The 15,178-nt window shown below is 36.9% G+C and overlaps 1 protein-coding gene across 1 annotated transcript in view; it reads left to right on the top strand.

Annotated features, from left to right (window-relative positions):
• LOC109916291 (integral membrane protein 2A-like) overlaps positions 1 to 12,807 on the top strand; it is a 24,772-nt gene extending 11,965 nt beyond the window's left edge. The window contains exons 2-6 of the mRNA XM_020516012.2: positions 1,882 to 2,016; positions 4,753 to 4,950; positions 7,863 to 7,973; positions 11,597 to 11,747; positions 11,903 to 12,807. Coding sequence (XP_020371601.1) covers positions 1,882 to 2,016; positions 4,753 to 4,950; positions 7,863 to 7,973; positions 11,597 to 11,747; positions 11,903 to 12,000 — 693 coding nt within the window. The 3' untranslated portion in view covers positions 12,001 to 12,807. The remainder of the gene's footprint in view (positions 1 to 1,881; positions 2,017 to 4,752; positions 4,951 to 7,862; positions 7,974 to 11,596; positions 11,748 to 11,902) is intronic.
• Positions 12,808 to 15,178: the final 2,371 nt, after the last annotated feature.

Below are 15,178 nucleotides of genomic sequence, written 5' to 3'. Positions count from 1 at the left end.
TTTTTTTTTCAGATTCTCATTTTGCAGCAGCGTTCAGCCAGAGGCAGTTGATAGAGCAACTCAATAATGTTTCTCAGCAAACAGCAGAAATGCAAGAACTACTTCAAGCTGTTTTATACCAGAATGAGGAAGACTAAACACAAGATGATTGATGATGTCACCTAAGAACTGTGTATCAGGGGAAGTTAAAACTAAAAGAACACAAGAAAAGCAAAGATACATTTGTCATGACCAGGTGAGGGGTGATGTGCCCCTTTCTTTAAACCCACTGTCTGTCAGTCGTTATAAATACTTTTTGTTTCAGTTTTCAGCACGTAGCTATTACTCTTCATTTAAACTTTGTGGACCAGATCATAAATGAAGGAAAGCCAATTCCAAGGTTTTCTTGAGTGAAAACTAGTAGAGTTTTACTCACGTTCAAACATGAGAAAAATAACAAAATGCAACATCAAATGCATACACACAAACCCAGGGAATACAGCTTTTGGGGGGTTTTGTGATAATGAAGACTGAGTCCCAGTTATGCAGCTGTTGTTCCTCATGGGTGCCAAAGTGGCTGATAACTTCTCAGTGAACGCTGGTTTTTCCAAGTGTTTTTTTACAATTGTACTAGTTTCTAAAATTGGGAGCGAGGGAGAGAAGAATTTTCAATATCCTTGCTGTTATCCCTTCTGGCAGATTCTGGTGTCTGTGTCAACGTGGTATGGTGCTGGAGGAACACAGCAGGCCTGCAGTATCAGGGGAGCAGAGGACCCTTTCTGAAGAAGGGTCCCGACCCGAAATGTCAACTTTCCTGCTCCTCTGATGCTGCCTGCCCTGCTGTGTTCCTCCAGCTCCACACTGTTGTCTCTAATGTATGATTGGTACATTGGGTTGGGACAGTACAATACATGAAAAGCCGTGATGGTCAACAGACAGTGGCCAGTATTTAAAGGAAAATTGCATACGTGAGATACACACTCTAAGAGACAAACACTTAAAGGGGAAGGTGAGTCAACTGTGTCTAACAAAATAGGTTTGAATTAGCTCCAAGGACAGCAGAAGAAGTGGTAAGCCTGAAGACTGGAAGCAATTTAGAACCCAGCAAAGGAGCAACAAGAAACTGATGGCAAAAGGAAAAAGAGTGTGAATGCAAGATGGTATGGAACATAAAGGCTGAATCTAGTTTATTTAGGTATATGCAAAGGAAAAAATCAGTTAGGACAAATGTCCTGTTATAGGAATATTTTATAGTGAAGAACATGGAAAAAGCAGAGAAACTGATATCACCACTGTTTTGTTACCTGGCCCTTTCCACCCGTGCAATGTTCTGTCTAATAAGAACCTTATGTTTGACTTGTTCATCCAGAGGAACTTCACATTTATCAGTTTGTGTTTTTTTTCCTGTCTGGAAGTGGACCCTAGGCTATTTGGACGAGAAAATTGTGCTTTACTTATTTTCTAGATGGTAATTTAAAAAACTTTCGTATAGCAGTTATTAGTATTAGGGCACTGTGCTAGAATGCATGTATCAGTATAGATTACTGCTAATGTAGTTCCCGTCCATTTTCTTGAGGATGGTTCCTGAGGTGATGGTAAAGTAAACTCTGTCTGGCTGTGAGTAGAAGTACCTTCCATTTAAAGTTGCTACCAACTTTGCTACCTGGTGGTTTTTAATCTGAAATGCACTTATATTAGGCCATGTTCATTTTTAAACATTTGCTGAGTATTTGGACTGTAGATTGCAACAATCTTAATTTGATTTTTAAGAACTGCTTGATTCCAGAATTATTTTAACTTGTTCAAACTAGGTGATGTTGTAGCAAGTGGAATCATATATGTTGTGTAAAAACTTAGTGTTTGTGACTCTGCAGCCAACACTTAATCTTTTTGTATGTATAGGATCCAGAAGCTGCTGCAGTGTCTGGAAGAGAAAATTCCACTGGAAGATGTTTATTTACTCTTCTTGGATTGGCTTTCATACTATCTGGATTGATAATTGGAGGAGCTTGCCTGTATCGATTCATTGTGCCAAAGGTAATTCATTAGAGTTATAGAGATGAACAGTACGAAAACAGACCCTTCGATCCAACTCATCCGTGCTGACCAGATATCCTAAATTAATCTAGTTGCATTTGCCAGCATTTGGCCCATATCCCTGTAAATCCTTCATATTTATATATCTATCCAGATGCCTTTTAAATGATGTAATTGTACCAGCCTCCACTACTCTGGCAGTTCATTCTACACCTGCGTGAAAAGATTGCCCTTTAGGCCCCTTTTATCTTTCCTATGCCCTCTAGTTTTGGACTCCCCTACCCTGGGGAAAAGACCATGACTCTTCACCCTATCCATGTCCCTCATGATTTTATAAACCTTTATACTGTCACCCCTCAGCCTCCGACACTCCAGGGAAAATAGCCCCAGCCTATTTAGCCTCTTCCTATAGCTCAAACCCTGCAACCCTGGCAACATCCTTGTAAATCTTTTCTGACCCTTTCAAGTTTAACCACATCATCATTCTTCCTTATATTTGTATGATATTGTGTATACTGGGTAAAATACTTCAGACTTTAGGAGGTTTTTGGACGTACTCACCTGATGGAAGTTTACAGTAATTCTCTTTTAATGTAGGGTTATTTATGAGTGCAAGAAAAGGATTTGCAGTGTATTCCCTGCATTTTCTGATTGGCTGCAATTTGTTGTGTTCTGTGCCACGACTAGGTGGAGTGTCATGTGCACTTGCACATAATCACAATTGCTGTGACACACCAGTAAACAGCTGACTACTCAACAGCTAGCTGCAATCATCACAACTGCCAGTCAAAAACAGCTTTATTCTGAAGTCATCAGGGGTAACTCCGGATTAATATGACAATTTACATTGTGTTGTAAATGAATAGTTAAGCTTTAAGTATTTGGAAAAGGAAAATAACCTCGTTAATACTTTATATATAGTATAACTGCACAAGTTGAGTTGGGATCAGTAGGTTTCAGTGGGCCCATTGCACACGTATTAAGGTTTGCAGGCCAAGGTGAAATATGCTGTTGCTTGGCCAAGGTTTTATATTTTAAGTGTGCAGCTAATTTTACCTTAATGTTGCTGTCTTGGATACATCCCACTTCTTCAGTTATAGTTAGTTTGTTCCTAAGCAAATGCTTCAGAAGTTAGTATTCCTGGACAGGAAAATTCACCACAGCATCTCTCAAATCACTCATAGGTGCATAGAGACTGCTCTAGGTTGTCATCTTGAATGGCAACTGTCATTGAGAACAGAAACTGTTTCTGATCTGCATTGGTCTTAATGAAATACTTCTGGCAGATGTTCCCCTGGTGCACAAATCTTGTACAAAATCTGATCTAAATAATGTTAAGATTCTTTCATTATTAATTTTGTTGACTATTGATGTTTTAAAGAATTGTGAAAATTGGTTTATTTGAAATTCTGAAGTATTATGTTTTAAAAAAACAAATTTTAGTTTTAAATGACACTAAGTCATATGTAAAAACCGAAAGAACTGCGGATGCTGTAAATCAGGAACAAAAACAAAGTTTCTGGAAAAGCTCAGCAGGTCTAGCAGCATCTGTGAAGGAAAAAACAGAGTTAACATTTTGGGTCCGGTGACTCCTATTATGCTCACAGACTAAGATGACTCTCGGAAAATTATAGTTGAGTTTGCAGTGCATTTCTGATTTTGAAATCCTTGACACCTATCAGGTATGAAATTCCAGGGTCTCCCCTGGTGTTGAAGGTAATTCACAGAAGGCTTCTAGACAGTCACTGGATTACATTGTTCAGTATGTACACACTCAGTCATTTTTGGTTATGCATCTTTTTTAAAAATGTGTTAAAAGTTCTATATGTCCATAAGTATCCTAGGGTTATCATGACAGTATAATTGGCTAGTTTGGTAACTCATTAAAACATTTAAATAGGTGATATGACCGGTAGAGTAATGGGACTAGAGAGACTGTGCATTTCTCCTGGCCTGGTCATAGCAATAACAATTGTTTTTGTTCTTTTGTAGAAAACAACCTTTTCATTATTTCATTTGACAACCTTATTATAAGATTACCTGCGCATGGAAAACTAACAAATGTTAATCTCTACTGGGTTTTTAGTTTTGGCTATTATTAATAATAGCAAAGAATTGATGGTTTAAGTTGTATGAATTAGTTTATGGTTAAATCCAACCAAATTACTCAATATTTGAAACTCTTAGAATTTAGAATCTCTCTAAAGTTTTTAGCCAACAAATGTGTGCATGGTTGCTCCTCAGTTTAAGGTCTCCATAATATCTTCAACTTCTTTGAATGCTGTACCCCTTTGTTTTCAGAAATAACAGTCTAACATTTTGTCTCAGCATAGCTAGGAAAATTGAATTGCTTGTCAATTCAAATGTAGATGTACCTGACTTGTCCTGTTATCTAAATCTTATAACACATTGGTTTATGCCAAGGTGATCATTGTGGCTCAGGGTGACATGCTACCATGGCAGTCATCATCACACTTGCTACAGAGATAGACAGACAGTGCAGTAAGAACGTGGCATCCTTCAGTGGTCTCTGGTTTGCCTGTGTCGTTTTCTTTGCCAGCTGAGCTTTTATTTTTATTCTCCATTTCCAATGACTTTCTAAATAGTCAGCCATCAGAGGCTGTCAGTGATTTTCGTAGTTGGCCACCATGTTCATATCTCACTTGCAATTGTCTTGTTTTGGAATTTTACTGTAATAATATTGTACTAAGCTGATCTCTTTTGATTTGCCATTAGAACAAAGTGTTCCATGGTCGCATGCAGTACTTGGATTCTCGTATCCTATCAGATGACCCTGAAACAGAGGCTCCTTATTCTTTTGCTACAGAGGATGTGCAGTTCTTGGGAAATGATGGGAATGTGGCATTTATTGATGTCCCAGTTCCAGAATTTGATGATGCTGATCCAGCAGTCATTATTCATGATTTTGAGTTGGTAAGGTTTTATGTTAAAATTGTAATTCTAAAAGAGTGACTAGAAAGTGAGGAAAATTCTCAAGCCAAGAAGGAATACAGTAAAAATCCAAATGGTCCTTTAATTTCAAGATTTTCTGTTTTAGAACAAATGTTGCTTAGCGGGAACATGCGGATGATGCTGTTTCTGTGCATGTGCTGCCCTCAGTGTTAGAGGTGGCGGGTTTGCAAGGTGTCATTCGAAGAAGCATTGGTGAATTATTGCAGTGCATTATGTAAATTTGTACGCACTGCTTCCTCTGTCCGTTATTGATGGAAGGAGTAAGTGGTGAAGGTAGTAAATGAGATCCAGTCAAGCTTCTTGAATGAATAGTTTCGAAGCACCACTCATCCAAGCAAGTAGAGACGATTGCATCACACATCTGACTTGTTGGTTCTAAATGGTGGGCAGGATTTGGGAGTAAAGAAGTGACTTAATTACCTGACTGAATATATTATGGTTTTTAATGGTTTGCTTCTTCCTAGTAGATTCCAACAATTTCCCAATGATAGATGTTAGCCTAATTCTACAGTTTTTTTTGCCTACTGTTTATCTCTTCCGTTGACTAGAAATGACATATATGCCGTTTTACAATCTTCTGCGTCCCTTTCAGCATTTACGAAGGTTGGAAAATTACAACCACTGCATCCATGTCTTTTAAGACCCCGAGCATGCAGGCCATTAGGTCAAGGAAACTTGTCATGCCCTTTTCAGCCCATTACTTTATTTGGTACTTTTTCTCAAGTGGTGATTGTTTGAAGCTGTCTCTCTTGTCTCTTGGTATTTTACTATTAATGGGAGTTTCATTTTGTCTTCTGAAGACTGATGCAAAGCATTTGTTCAAAATCTGCTGTTTCATTTTCCCTTCATTTAATTCCTCAGCCTTATCTGCTAAGGGACCAACTTTTATATACTTTGGGAAACTCTTACAGCAGTATATTTCTTGCCATTGAATTCAATCTATTTTCTCCTTTTTCTGTGTGATCCTTTTGGTTTCTGAAATTGTCTTAACTGCTAGCCTTCAAAGCATTGTTTCTTTTCTCAACTTTATTTCCTTTAATTAGCCACCGAAGGTTCATCCTCTTTGTAAAGCCTTCTTTATCAATTGATTATGACTGAGTTAGGAATCATCTTAATTTATATTCCCAGCCCAGCTTGTCTTCAGCATTTGCAATTTCCTTTATTCTTACTTTTGCACCTAGGTTTCTAATCCTTAAACTGAGTTTGAAGTTCTAAGTGAAATGCTCCCTTTTCCCTAGAGGATATGCTAGCATAAGATCAAATAACCCATCCCAATCAATGTTATCAGATCTAACATAGTCTGTTCTCAAGTTTGTTCCACAAAGTATTGTTCTAATAAACTGTGCCAAATTCTCATTGCTTACCCTTTTGAGGCTATCTTGATTTGATTTGTCCAATCTATATGAAGGTTAAAGTCCTAACGATCATTGCAGTAGTGTTCTTACGTACCCCAGTTATTTCTTCGTTTATATTCTGCCCAGAGTATAGCTATTGTTGAGAATGGATGCTAAATCCTCGTCCCACCAGTTACTATTTTTCCCTGTTACTTCATATCTACATGCAAACTGGTTCTATATCTTGATCATTTTAGTTGAATTCAGTATTTGTGCCTGTTAACAACTGGATCCTTGACTGGAGATAAATTAATGTTTTGGTTCAGTGCCATATGGTAAATTAGGTGTAACTAGTTGTATATTTTTAAAACTTAGGTTCATGAACTCCTTGGATGTAATTGCTATTGAGTGTTTCAATAATTGAAATATGGAAATAATAGTTGAAAACTACAAATTATTTTGGTACTAAGTATTAGCTTGCACCTTGGATACAAAGGATAGGTAATGTCCAGTGTTCTCCTGAATGGTGCTTTACTTTCGTAATAATAGTTTTCTGATGTAGAACAGAATAACCAAATAGTGATGTAGACAGCATATGCAATGCATATCAGATTCCTGTTGCCGAACTCAATTGGACAATTTGAATGTTAGATTATTTGTTCTAAACGGTGATCCAGTCTTATCATAGAATCCCTACAGTGTAGAAACAGGCCCTTCGGCCCAACAAGTCCACACCGACCCTTTGAGCATCCCACACACCCCTGAACACTACGGGCAATTTAGCATGGCCAACCCACCTAGCCTGCACATCTTTGTACTGTGGGAGCAAACCGGAGCACCCGGAGGAAACTCACGCAGACACGCGGAGAATGTGCAAATTCCGTACACACAGTCGCCCGGGTCCCTGGTACTGTGAGGCTGCATTGCTAACTGCTGAGCCACCGTGCCGCCCCAAATATATTGTCAAGTAGAAAATACAATTCAGAAGCAAGCTGGATACAGAATCTTGTTGCTTAATTGTGTTGAATAATAGAAGCAGTGTATTTTGGACCTTCAGCCAGCCTTGTGGTAGAGGGATCAGTGTGCCAAACTGTGGTCTGAAATCCTGGCAGTGTAGGCAGAAGTCATGTCAGACCACTACTTTTTAACTTTGTTAGATGATAAGCAGGAAGACTTGCGAACAAAGTTCTTAAAAATTCGCCTCATTAGATAAACACATCTTGATAATTTGATTTTTAGATGCACATTTTCAAATGTATGCAAACCAATTTTGTTAGCGAAGAATGATTTGCACCTAGATTGCTTAACAGCATCTTAAATATGAACTCTGATGCTTCTGGATGAGATTATCTGTGAAGAATTTCAAGTAACTCTTGAGATTTGTTTTTATTCTTAGGGTGTAGTCACAGCATTAAGTTTGTTCTAATTAAATGAGTTAAATTTTATACCTGTTGAAGCTAAGCCTATGTTTTAAGATGGTACATGATGTTACTGTATTTTTAAATTTTGTGTTTTAAATGTACTTGAATCTACTTCTAGATCCTAACTGCTTATCTTGATCTGAAATTGGATAACTGCTATGTGATTACTTTGAATACTTCTGTCATCATGCCTCCACGCAACCTGCTCGAATTGTTCATGAGACTTGCAGTAGGTATCAGTAAATGCTGTTTCAGTATTGTCTGAAGTAAATTATATGTTTTAAATTATATGCTATTTGCTAATCTCAGCCCATTTGATGCATGATTCTCCTTTTTTGTTTCTCTCCTGTTCGCATTCATTTTTCCATCCCGATTTTCAGTTGTTACTGTTCATGAGATGTAGTAAGGGCAACTACTAAATATAATTGGCTTGCCTTTGGATAGCCTGCCACTGAAGTTGAAGTCAAAGAAGTCTTAATTTGGGAGAAAAACAAGAACTCGACCGAAAATATTGAATCAGCATAGATCCTGATTAGTACAATGACGAAAGCAAAGTTTATCTGAATGTATATCGTAATAGGGTTAGGCTGGCAAATGCAACTTGGATCATGTCACCTTGCATACAATAAGATATTTCAAAAGAGATTTCCAAAGAGAAGGTCATGACAGTAAATTATATGTTGATAATTTTAGAAGTATCTTTCACTGCCCTTTGCTGATTAGGAAAAATAAATTTTAAACTTTTTTAAATGTTTCCACAAAAGAAGCAAAACTAACAAAATATTTACAAGAATATTGCTGGGGTTGAAGAGTTTGAGCTATATGGAGAGGCTGAATAGACTGGGGCTGTTTTCCCTGGAGTGTTGGAATTTGAGGGGTAACCTAATGGAGGTTTATAAAATGAGGTGGATGAATAGAGTGAATGGCCAAGGTTTTTTCCCAGGGTAGGGAGTCCAAAATAGAGGGTATAGGTTTACAGTGAGAGGGGAAAGACACAAAAGGAACCTAAGGGGCAAATTTTTCAGGCTGAAGGTGGTGCATGTGTTGAATGAGCTATCGAAGGAGGTGGTGGAGGCTGGTACAATTACAATATTTAAAAGGGATATGTTGCATACATGAATAGGAAGGCTTTAAAGGGATATGAGCCAAATGCTGGCTAATGGGACAAGATTGATTTAGGATATCTGATTGGCATGGAGTAGTTCGACCAAAGGGTCTGTTTCTGTCCTGTAGCAACTCTATGATTCCATGATTGTATAAGAATAATACCCAAAAAAGACATTTTGTCACAGCTCAGTAGAGTTGGTACAAGTCATGTTCAGGAATTGTAGCATTATGGCCCAAGTTGTTTTCTCTGAGCTATTCATCATAAATTGGGGTTCTGTTTTATGTAACATAGATGCAAATTTCCTCATAAGTTTGTATCTCTGCATGCCAAGCATTTCAATGTAATTTAAGTATACATGTAGCTAATTATTATGGACTCTCAGGAGATCCTTAAATTTTCTAAATTTACTTTTTAATGACATATTTTAGAAATCAAAGCTGAAGTCAGTACATTTTACTCCATTACAGGGTTTCATGGGTTGTGGTAATTTTGAGTACCTCACTCTCATACTCATCATGCTCACTTTCTGCCCTGTCCAAGTGTATTGAATGTTGACAGTGATATCTGTGGAGATAACTCTATCCATACCATTACTTGGAAGGTCAGGTAAGAGAGGGGATGCCAATTTCCAGAGCAGGCATTAAATAAATAAATGCCCAAATCTTGCATCTTCAATCATGACCTTCAGCCTTCCCAGAGAAGGAAAAGTGTCATGTTAGGTGTACCTGATGAAATGTATTTTAATTGGAAGTAAACTTCAAAAACATTAACTGTGTAAAAGTTTACTTGTAAACAGTAAGTATAGAACTAAAGGTTACAAACAGTCTGATCCAGCTTTTTGCCAAATAACTCGGAGCTTGAGGCAGGGACATTAACTTTGCTCTTGACATTATTTAATTAGACTATCCAATGTTAAGCATCTTTCAGTTAAGCATTTGATAATTTGTAGACAATAGAGGAATCAAGAGATAGAGCTGGATTTCATCAGTATGTGAGTGAAGTAACTTGATTTGTATGTCACAGGAAATAGAAATAATGCAAGGGCATATTTTTGGGCAACAGTATGGGGAATGAGTTTGGAAGCTATTGCATCTATGGATGCAGTTAGATACCTAAGAACAAAGCCAAGTATGTCCCACCCCATCAGTTGGACGACAGTGGTGGGTGTTCTAACTAAATGTGGTTTTACATATTGCCATCATGTAAAAAACCTCGTTGTCTCAGAACGGTGCCTCTTCTGTACTGGGTCATGAATCTTCTACCACTAATAACTAGGCCCAAGACAAAGGAGAATTGGTATCAGTGAACTCCGTCAAATAACCATAATCAAGTGCCACATATCGGTAGTGATGACAAAGATCACAAGAGGTCAACTGCAAGAATACAACAGTGGAAAAATTTTTATTGAGAGGCATAATTAAGGCAGCTTTGAAGGAGAGCAGGACAGAAACAGAGGACAGAAAAATTTCCAAGAATCCCAACAACATGAGTGCCAGGTTGTTGAGTTATTCGGATTAGGGCCGTGGGCCCAGAAGGAAGGTCTTATGACCATTGTTGGCTCAGAACATGTGAGAAATAGGAGAGAAACCTGAAAAGATCTGAGCTTATAGGTAAAGGAATTTTGGTGCAGTGAACAAGGGAAAGAGACTGAAGCAGGAATGACAGCTGAACATTTGGCCTCAATGAAAAATTAAAGCATGAACTTCTTGCATTAATTGAAGACAAGAAAACGGTTGTTACGATGACGAATTTGCAATAATTTAAAGCGCTAAGGTTCTCTTTGCAATCTATGATGCTCCTTGAGTAGTTAGCAAGATCTGCTCGTACTCTGTGATTCAACCAAATGTGGTGTTGATTAGTTAGATCAGTTGTCAGTCATATCCTTTCAAATCTCCATCCTTTTGGAGTAAGGGAGTGCAGAGGAGGGTTGCATTTTGATGAATGGTCCAGGATGAAAAGATAATGGTTTGAGAAATGAGGGCAATTGTAGTAGTGGTGAGGATGTGATTCAAGAGATTAGCTGCAGTAGAGATATAGTGTGTCAGGGATTAAAGGTTTACTGTTTAAAAAAAAAACATGCAGTTGGCAGTCATCAAACTTCTACACAAGGATGAAACAAACTTCATTTGATTGTAGCACTAGTAATTGCCTTACCAGAATAACTTCCCTATAACCGCAAGAGCAACATACAAAAATAAAAAACTTGTTTCTCATGGTATCTCCCAACTGTCCACACAGATGAAAAAATGCAGCAATGCCAAAGTACCTGATTCAATGACCAAATTTTCTTAAAGGCTTGAAAGTATTCTACAATGTTGTGGCAAGCTGCTATACCAAGTTATATTTGCCAGGATTTGATCCTGCATAAGATGAGGTGACTGATCTCAATGATTAAAGGGGTACATTCCCTCTCTTAATTGACCATTTGTTGCAATACTGGAAATATTGTATGGGAGCTCTGAATTTGAATTTTTTATAGCAATAGTTAGTTTTCTTGCATGTAGTTGCTTTTTTTAATTTCATGAAAATTCATGATTGATTGACGTTCCAATAGAGTTAGACTAATTGAGTTTTCGGTGCTCAAGGTTAAACTGAACTTCTGAACAATCCTATGTTTTAAACAGGAAGTTATTAATAAATTACTTTTTCACCCAAAAAAGGAAAATCCTTTCAAATTCCATTGTACAGTTGCTGATTTTTTAAAAATGAAATGTCATTTTGGAAATGTCTTATTTTCCCAACAGACAGGTGACTACTTGCCTCAGACCTACCTTGTTCATGAAGATCTGATGGTGACTGAACGTATTGACAATGTTGATCAGCTGGGTTATTTCATCTACCGTCTCTGTTCAGGGAAAAAGACCTACAGATTGCAGCACAGAAATATGCTGAAAGGTACAGTTCTACTGTTAAATTGACCAGATTTTTCACAATGATAAACCAAGGTCAAAACTATAAGTTCAGCAGTTTGAGCTGTCATAAACCAATGAACTTGTGTTGTGCTGTTTTTAAATTGCACGGTAATTAAAGCTATTTTTTTATTTCAATAGGTATCCAGAAACGCTCAACAGAAAACTGTCACAGAATCAAGCACTTCGCTAATAACTTTGTGCTTGATACCTTGATCTGTGAACCATATGGAATTTAAATGAGGGATGCTATTTTTACCCAGCTGACTGTAGAAGCTTTCCACGTGCAGTACACGTAATCTATAAGTAATGTGTGACAATCAAAAGCCTTATTAGCTTTGCTTTGCAGTTTGTATTCCAGTGCAAATACTGTTGCTTCACTAAAAGGCTTTTCCGATGCAGCTTTTGTTTGCACTGTTTATTCAATAGATTTATCGACATCTGTTCTTACAAATTTGCAATGTAGTTTTTATTCTCGATGTAATCGGACTACTCAAAGGAAATTAAGAAATGTACTGATGTCAGGGAATGGAAAGTCCATTTTTTCTTTAATGGTAATACCTTTCAAAGTGTATTTCGAAAGATTGGCATTCACATGGAAAGCAGAATTAGAATTTGTGCACCTACTGTATTGAACTTGTTTTGTAATGTAAACATTTGAAAGTGAGATTTACCTTGTTTTTGTGATGTATCATGGAATAGTTTGATGTTCGCACAATTATATAACAGTCTTGCATAAAAGTGGAGAATCCACTCAACAAAAAAGTTTTTGATTTTAGATACTCAGCTGTGGTTAATTCTAATTCTTACAATTTAATAAGTAAATTCTGCAGCCTACATGTTGTTAGAGCTCCACTCAGATGTCATCTGATTTGACATAAGGTGGAAAAAATCAAATTGGAAGATACCTATCTAGTTTATTTTCCAGCAATTTTATTGAACACAGGACTACATTACAGTTGAGGTTAAATTTGAATTACTTACCCTGTGGACCATGTAATGTATTTTCTCAGTATTGTAACATTTATTAAATGTCCTTAAAATTATTGGAGCTTGTTGTTTTCCTATTCCATGTTAACCGGAAAAGCTGGTGTACCAGAATAGTGTTATGCAACTGTTAGTTCTGAGATATGTACTGTAAAATACAATTCATTTGGAATTGTACGGCATAGGCGCAACGTGTAACTTTATCAAACAATGTTCTCAATTGTTGGAAGTTCTTCCCCAGGTATCTTGAATTAATAACATCTTAGTTGATGCGAAGCTGGAAAAGAAATTTAGTATTGGCTTTGCCCCCTTTAAGAGTCAAGAACAGTAAGGTAAATTTCTGATTAATCTGTATTCTAAATTTTGAAACTGGACACCAGTCAAACTCTTAGGCTATTATAGTATATTTCAAGTAAATCCAGTCAACTTGCAGATCTTTTTGATAACGTCCCATTGTGGTGGCAAAACACCTGAGCATAATTAAGATCCAATAACGAGAGATTTTTTAAATGCAATCTGGGAGTGTTAAAATTCACTTTAGATATCAACAGTCAGTAGTTGACTGATTGATTCACAGTTTCTTAATTAGTTTGTTTACCTTCTCCAAAAAGTAGGAACAGATTTTGTCAACTGAAGTTTTCTCTAAAGTATTAGAGATGTACTCCACATCTGGAGAGATGACCACTGTTCATTTAATGAACAGAAGTACATTAAATTGAGCATATCCTCTATGGCAGTATTTCTCAGGTTAATGAATTCTCATTTTGTTTATTCAGACCCCATTTCTGTACGTGTGATTTATTTAAGTGAAATAAGCTTTATACTCTCCTATTGTCATTGACCTAATGAGCTAGGAACAATTGGTCTTTTTATATTTTCCTATTGAACTACGTTATCAATCTGCAGCTGCTATCTGAATAACATGTTAGAAGTTTGGAAAGTATTCAAAATAATGACTGGTTTAGGTGGAGTGGATAAATTATCCCTATTTTGGAGAAATACAGGACACTGATTTAACATGGACTGAAGAATTAACAGCGATGAGGTTTTTTTTTTACACTGTGTATTTAGGTTCTGGAATGCACTGTCTGAGCATTTGGTGGAGCACATGTATGACTTTCAGATGGAGTTGGATAAGCATCTGAAGAGAGTATTTGCATGGCCATGGGGAAGTGAGAGGGAAATAAGATTAGCTGATTTGCTTTTGCAGAACGTTGCCAACGATACAATGGGCAAAATTGCACCTGCCTGATTTTAAATATTCACTAATTCTATGCCTTGAATAGGAAATGCAGTTTAATGTGCACACTGCGCATGCATTGTGTTCTGAGCACATTAATACTTCGCTGTGTGAGCAGGACTTAATGATTTCAATCCTTTTTTCATAAATACAGTAACATTAACAAAAATTAGAATGGCAGTTTGTAGTGTCTAATAACATATCAACAATAGGCAGAAAAGAGTTACTCATGCAGGCATAATATTCAGAGGAAGTTAAAGTAGATTGCTAGGAGAATGCTGATGTCTCTCTGACTTAAGATGTTTAAGTCTGTTTCAAACAGACTTTGATCATCATTGAGCATGGATTCAAAGTTGCTGTAGTTCTGACAACAGTTTAAAGGTTTGTCTTCAAAGCTGAACAAATGGTTAAGAGCAAATAGCAACAGATAGTGTAATGTTTTTCTAAATTTGAGTTAAGTGCAGACTAACTCCAATTTCTGTCAATGGTGGCATTGTTTTTAAAGGAACAAACAAATGGACTGACTCTTGAGCAACTTTCAATAAAACAGTTGAGTTTACTTCTGCTTTTTTGTGAATTATTTAAATGTGGAGTCAAGATTCTCTATCTACAAGCTAATGATCCTTGTGCATCGGGTGTCAACAATGCATTATACGCAAAGTGTGAATTGTTTTATGTAATTCGGTGGAATGTCTGATCTAAGTGGAAACCCAACACTATCATTAAAGTCTTCAAATTACTAAAAGCTGTACCCTTCTTAGGCAGTTCCTCCGTATTGAGTAAGGGAACATTGTCAGTGTGAGGAAGACTTTGCCTAAGTGAGGAAAAAATAGAGTTTCTGGGATTTTGGTTCACATTGGAATTTTGGGCTTTCAGGGAAAAAGTGCCAAAAGCTTATTCCAGAAAATTGAAGTGTGATAAGTGAGTTCGATTTAATGAGGGAAGATGGAGATGGGTTTTCCCCCTATTTTTCCAGCCTCTAGCATTTGATTTTCAATTTTGTGCAGCAGAAGGAGCAGGTAAATCTAGCTGGTATTATTAGAAACTAAGTTTGTATCAGTACTTTATGTACATTGTTTCATTGGTATTGTAAAATTTACTGACAGTGCTAACACATTTTGGCGGCGTACCTGTATTAATTTTAAATTAACAATTACTAATAAATTTGCATAATCGGAGATGACAATAAA

The sequence above is a fragment of the Rhincodon typus genome, chromosome 14, assembly GCF_021869965.1.
Source record: "Rhincodon typus isolate 14 chromosome 14, sRhiTyp1.1, whole genome shotgun sequence".
Taxonomy (NCBI): Eukaryota; Metazoa; Chordata; class Chondrichthyes; order Orectolobiformes; family Rhincodontidae; genus Rhincodon; species Rhincodon typus.
Note: the sequence above shows the minus strand (reverse complement) of the source record. Positions and strands in the feature narration are given on the sequence as shown.